The sequence below is a fragment of the Nyctibius grandis genome, chromosome Z (assembly GCF_013368605.1).
Source record: "Nyctibius grandis isolate bNycGra1 chromosome Z, bNycGra1.pri, whole genome shotgun sequence".
Classification (NCBI taxonomy): domain Eukaryota; kingdom Metazoa; phylum Chordata; class Aves; order Nyctibiiformes; family Nyctibiidae; genus Nyctibius; species Nyctibius grandis.
Genome location: NC_090695.1, coordinates 71,912,591 through 71,919,361, shown reverse-complemented (window position 1 = coordinate 71,919,361; position 6,771 = coordinate 71,912,591). Strand labels below are relative to the sequence as shown.

The window sequence follows — 6,771 nt, the reverse complement described above, 5'->3', positions numbered from 1 at the left end:
AAGCCATGATTTCAATTAAAGAGTAACTTTAAGTGATTTAACAATACCTATGGAAGGTAAGGAGGAACTGAGTCTTCAATCACTTTCTAGCAAAGCCCAGATCTTTCTGCTTTGTATTTGTGATACAGAATTTAATTTTAAACTGAAAACACTTGATGAAGGACAACTCATAATGCCAGAATCTGGATTGTGTTCTGCTCAGTTAGAGTTAAAACAAGCCATCATTCACTATAACAAGAAAAAAAAAGCTGGGGAGGAGGGAAGACTACTCCTTCTATGAAAAAAAAAGACAGAAACAAAGAAGGACAGAACAAGACAGAAAGACCAATGGACACACAGAAAGACAAAGAAGAAACAGTAAAATTTCAACATGCTCACAACCTGGAAAAGTGAAGGAGTCAGAAAGCAGCGATCAGTTTCAGAATAGCCATGTCGTAAAGCTGCAGCCAGTTCTCTCTGCCAAGTTTGGTGGTTCAGTCCAAGAGAGGCATATCAGCAAGAGGTTGTTAAAGGGCTGCAATGATTACTTCTACCTTTCAGCATTAATTTTGCCTTTCTAACTGTTGTCTTCTTAGAAGAAGGACATCACAGCGATATCACCAATTCACACATGAAACATATGGGTTTCAGTGTATTCTGCGAAAGGGTAATCACAGAATATATTTCCAGCTTTGCACTGGACATCAGTTTATCCCCCTCAAACCCAAAGCAACACAATTTTCAGAAATGTTGACCGTAAGTCATCTGCTGCCTGCCTATACAATTGCTCGTTTTTACACACTGTGAAAAACATCTAGACATCTTTTCAGAATGAAGCATGCAATGTATATGTTGCAATAATATCCAAGGATTTATGTATCTTATAACACAGAAATACACTGCAGTTGTTTAAACATAACACCACTTTTATTTCAAAAGAAATTACTCCTATGCAGAAGTAACTATTCCAAATCAAATTTCCCAAGTCAACGCAAGAAGAAAGGGGTAATAAATCTATTGTTTTGTCCAGCAACTCTCCACTGACAACCATTTCTGTCTGTAGTAGGTCTATCTCACGCATCCTCACACTCTCCCCTTTGTTTTTACCAGGTTTAATATCTGATCTTTTAGAGATGCATCTAGTATGGATGGGGAGGGGGAATATTCCTAAAAGTCATTTCTTATATTTAACTTCCAGATAATTTATTTTTATTTCATACTTATCTTATAATTTTCTTAATACAGTAAGAGCAGAGGGAACCATGCATGACCTGGACTTTTAGCAGACTGGTGAGTAGATGAGGACATCCACATTAGTAATTCTCCTCTTTAACCACCTTGAAACTGTTTCTTTCCACATAGTAGTGAAAAATATGGACATTCCCCTTTTTTAAAAGATTCTGGCTCAGAACTTGTGAAGGAAGTTGTAAGGCATAAGAATTGATCTGAGAAGAAAAATATCCCCCTTAAGAAAGGCAGGTGGTAAAAAAGCACTACATCCACCCCACTCTTCCATCTTTCTTTCTTCAACAAACACAATTTCTTTGCGAGCCTGTTGCTGTCCCTTCAGTTTCATTGCATCTTTGTAATGTCATAGCAATAACTTTGCATCACAAAATATTTATGTGCCAGGGTACCACAAAGGCATAAAGAACCTGTTGCAGTGTTTAACTAGATGAATTTTTTTCACTGCCACATGCATCCTGTGTCAAGCAAACAGAAAGAAATGTTTTCCTTCTATTATGTTACTCAAAGACAGAGATATTTTACTTTTTTGCTTTAGAATATTCCTTCTTTTTTGGAAGAATTACTCACTCTGAAATAATTAGGTCTCTTCCTTTATTTAAATCAAGAGCTTTACTTTTTTTTTTTTTTTTTATGAAGCAGCCCTGTAGTATGCATCATGTTTGGTTTCCACATAGTTATGAACAAGCCCGCAAGAGCTGACCTATGTCCTCTAATTTTTTTTCCTTTCCCCCCATGAAAAACAGCATGTGGTGATTTAGGGTCTGAAATTTGTCATAAAATACCTGATATTTATTAGAAAATTCAAAGCAATATAAATTTAGATTACTACTGCTTCAAGTGCTAAGGGAGTTGCCCAGTCCAGTGTTTTTTGTGACCCAGGGGGTTTCCTTGTTCCCAGTCAGGTAAAGCCTAAGGTGGTGCACTTGTAGGCCCTGGAGATTCCCCACATACGCTTGCCAAAGATGCAGCTGCTGCAGTTCCTTTTCACAGATCAGTAGCAAAGCTGAGAACATTTCCCAGACACATACGTGCAAGTATGCATAACCACACACTGCACAGTCTAACACAGGTAGAGCAAAGCCTTTACCAGCACCTCCCTAAGCACCAACAGCACCGACAAACAAGAATACAGCTAGCCCATACACTAACTCAGTCCCTTTCAGCACATGCAAACTACAACAAGACCCACAGAAAATGGATAAGAAGAAGATTTAGTAAGAGCAGGACAGATGTACCTTAAGAAAAAGCAGCATATTGCTGTTGTCATTCAAACATGAATATGACTCCACATAACTTTTCAGGAAAGGAGAATTGACTCATTCCTTGCTTTGACATGAAATAAATGAATAAATACAGACAGACATTCTTCCTCCTCTTCAATTTGGGAATTGCTCCTGTGCAACTCCTGTGATAACCATACCTCCTACTGTATGCCATCTTATTAGTTACTCTGCTGTTGTTAAACATATCTTCTCCACTTATATTACCTTCACACCACTTCAAAAATTGGCATTTATTTTTCACTGAAGAATAAGTTAGGTTTTAAACCAGTGTTTGAAGGATAAAAAGAAAAAGTGTTAATCTTTATCCCTAGGACTTCTTTTAGAAATACCAAAGTGTTAAATGCAGGTTTGAAGCTGGAGGAATCTGCTCTTTAATTACTCAAGACTCTAATACAGTTAAGACTGGTTCCAAAAGTTCAGGTCATGACCTCGCAACATACTTCTCTGAGCAAGACATACCTCTACCTACTGCTTCCCCCATGCTCAGTGACAATAGTTTCATGTTTGCACATGCTGAACACCCTCCCCTCCCTGTTGTGACTTCCAGCAACGAAGTTTTTCAGATACAGGTTTCTTATCAAAAAAGAATTGTGGGAAAACTGATCTAATATTATAACATTAAAGAAAAAAAAAAACACAATCCAGCAGTGATCCATTAGTTTGATTTATATGCAAATTTAAAAAAAACAAACAAACAAACAAAAAAAAAAAAAAACATTTCCTTCCAGTGCAACTGCAGAGAGGTACAAAAAGCAGAAAACAGGCAGCAGGTTCAGCAATGCTGTCAGTGTCTGCAGGCCTATGAAAAGGTAGACGAGTCCAGAATTCGGAGATCACGGAAAGGCTGATGCCTCATGAGGATGCCATTGCTGACACCAGCCAACAGCTCTAAGACACTTAGCACAGTACAGCACCAAAACATATAGAGCATGACAAAATGCAACCGGTCTTCCAGCTTCTTTAGACAGCCTTCCTGAAAAAGCTGCTCCAGATGGCCCAAGTCACCCCTGCAGAGAGAATACTTCTCCTTACAGCAGCTTTCAGGGACACAGGCTTTTTCAGCTGGCAGATGACAAGAAGCAGCTGTTGCCTTTAGCCAGTCTGTGTAGTTGTGGACCCCACAACACTGCAGCTTCCTCTGCACCGCATCCACAGCCCTGCTGCCAGGAGTCTGGGAGTGTGTCCCATTGTACTGATCGACGAGGTGACTCATAGTGCTTTTCAGCTCAGAAGTCATCCAAATAGAGCAGAACTGTGCTAGAACTACCAAAGACACTTCTAGGCAAAGAAGGACAAGCAGCAAGTACATGAGAGCCCCTTGCCTATAGCGGGAGCTCTTAGCTGAAATAGAAATAGCCAAAACTCCAGTAGGTAGCAAGATAAGTGCAGCTGCAACAGCCAGCCAGCCATGGAAAACCAAGAAAGACTCCTGAAATAAATATCTGTAGTTCTTGTACATCAGGATCACAGAAACTCCACCAAAGGCCATAGCTGCAGCCATGCCCCAGAAGATGAAGCCTAGGAACCTCAGCAGAGATCGAGCAAAGGACCTGAGCCAGGAGTCCTCATAGCACCATAAAGATGGCAACATCATCACAGCTCTAACTCTCCTCATTCTACTCAATCCTAGCAGCCCATACCCTCACCACCACCATTTAAGAGGCCTCCACCCCACTTATTCAGGTGCAGCAGATGACATCTCCACCCCAAAACAACTTGCAAGGGAGCAACACTGAGGAGACTCCCTCAGCACAAAGACTAGGCCCTGCATCAGCTAACCACATGCTGCTGCGTGTTCAGCACAGCCTGCAGAAACCTGGAGGGCATGTGCCAAGCTGGCTGTCAAGACGTCATTTACTCTGCTGTCACTGGAGACATTTGCATTTGAAGGAGGACAGGCGGAACAAGGCTACCCCCCTTTCTTTACTACATTCATGCGTTAAAGAGCTAAATGTAGAGAAACATTCAAGGTGGTAGTCAGCAGTGCTAGTTCACATCAGTTAGGCTGCCTAGGTGAAAGAGGTAATCCAACTATCAATCCTACAGCAGTAGCTGAGATGGCAACAGATGCACAAGTCAGAGACATTAACAACGGCGTAGTTTAAGCAGAGATATTCAATCAGGGATCTCTATAGGTAACACTCACCTAGGCTGATTATCCTTCCCAGTACATTTACTACTCATTAGATTTTATAAGGGGCATAAAGATGTTAATAATATTTTGCCCTTTTTTACCCAGAAAGATTTCTATGTAGATAGCTTCAATTACTCAAGACACCTGGATAAGAAATCCCTACCATTTCTTACTTGTACCCCTCTGTTTGCATCATGAGTTATATGACTGAGTACTGAAATGACTGAATACAAACAACAGTAAGAACTGCATTAATATTTCCTTGTGTGTAAAGAAACTGAATTACACACCAGCTAAATGACTTCACAACCATTCCAAAGGGAATTAACACCACTTATCAGCCAGCAGAAGAGCATTATTACTCAAACATGTGACACAGAAGAGCCAAGCAGGATGGGAAACCTGCATAAAACTTGCCACAGGCACCAGGAAGGCAGATCCCAAGGATAACAGTCATTCCCTAATCATCCTAATGAAGTCCTGTAACATCTCTTATGTTTCTCAAGATGCAGAACAGAGCTAATACAGCAGGCATACAGGAGGGAGAATACGGAGAAATGATCCTCATTTTCAGAAACATGACCACCTTCAGACCCTGCAGAACATCGGAATAAGTCGGTGCTCAGATCCTTGGAACCCTGGAAAAGTCTCAGCAAAGCTGATTATCCCACATCTGTCAGACCTTTTACAAGGACCTATTGCTGTTATATATGCTATGCACACACAGATGTTGGGCTGATCCCCATTAAAATGTCTTTCTATGCGCTGTGCAAACATGTCATTAAGGCTAACTATTTTGGAATGAGATAAATTGATTTTATTATTTTTAATCTTTCCATTAACAGTAATTAACATGCAGTGATTAACTTGTTAAATCTTAACAAAATGCTTCTTTCAAAGCTGTTCTAGGATGTGTGTTTTCCTGCAGCTGTTCTCTGAAGACTGTCTGCCCTCTCTCCTATTCAGCTTGCTGTTACGCCAAGCCCTCCAGCTGTGTTATTTTTGCTGCCATTCACTTATTCTCTTGAATGTCTTTTTCTCCAATCTCTATGTTCTGCATCAGAGAGAGGGAGAAGGGGGGGACCAGAAAGGATTTCGCTTCACATCTGTACACACAGGCAAACTGTGCTGGATTAGTCTTCCCACGGTGCAGAAGAAACATGTCAGAGCAGTGTCAGGAAACATATCAGAAACATATCAGAAAATACTATGAGGAGTAGTGGCTGCTTATTTCTAGTGTGCGAGCTTTGTGAAAAAAGCACATGAACCTGCCTCTTTTCCTTTCTGCCTTCCCTCATGCTTATAAAGCTTAATGAGACTGAGTTACAACACTATTTACTTTTAGCTTATTCTGCAGTCTCTGAAATACGTTAGAAAGGCTCAAACTGCCTACGGGAGAATTTTACTGCACCTCTTGTTCGTTTCAGCCAGGGTAACTGCCATCCCCTCCCTGAACACAGAAGAGAGAATTTCAATGGTTATTGAAGCCTAGAGGCTTTTATCTTTCTAAATATTCTCCAAATATAATCATTTCCCATTTACTTAAATCTGACTCTTTGGACCACTATGAGGTTTTTTTAATTTCTTTCATATGGCTGTGGGACAGAGAGGGAGGGAGGGAGAGAGAGAGGGGTAAAGTGGCTTTTGCAAGTGGAGGAGTTTGTGCTGCCACAGGCTCTAACCCTTCCACTGGTGCCCTCATGCTGGCTTAGCCCCATGTGGAGAGCTGTGAGCCAGCCCGCAGGAGCAGGCAGCCACCCGCACACAGCCTCCTCCTGAAGTCAGCCCTTCTGTGGCAGTGCAAGTGGACAGGAGAAACCGCATGCCTGCCGATCCACCATGGGAACTACAAGCACCAACACTAAATGTTGACTGGGAGCCAGTTCCCAGGTAAGAGCTCTCAGTGCCCAGTGCCATCTCGGGGGATGGAGCATACTCAGCACCATGCAAGAAGAAATTGCTGCAGTGGGGATTAATATTGGCAGGGCTGTCTAAAACCCTTCGCCCTCTTTGTGCTGGGCAATATATAAGCACTGAGGAAAAGAGAGCTTCTGCTCAAAGTTCTTGCTGTCTGATAAGATAGGCAAGACAACGAAGGACAAGAAAAACATAGAACTGGTCCCTGAA

The 6,771-nt window shown here is 41.5% G+C and overlaps 1 protein-coding gene across 1 annotated transcript; it reads right to left on the bottom strand.

Moving 5' to 3' along the window:
- Positions 1 to 3,309: 3,309 nt before the first annotated feature.
- Positions 3,310 to 4,125, bottom strand: LOC137676909 (tetraspanin-3-like). The gene has a single exon (XM_068424026.1). The coding sequence runs from the start codon at positions 4,123 to 4,125 to the stop codon at positions 3,310 to 3,312; it is 816 nt and encodes a 271-aa protein (XP_068280127.1).
- Positions 4,126 to 6,771: the final 2,646 nt, after the last annotated feature.

What these genes read in the sequence shown, in the direction of transcription:
- LOC137676909 (XM_068424026.1), bottom strand. Translation starts at nt 4,125, where the DNA reads ATGAGGAGAGTTAGAGCTGTGATGATGTTGCCATCTTTATGGTGCTAT.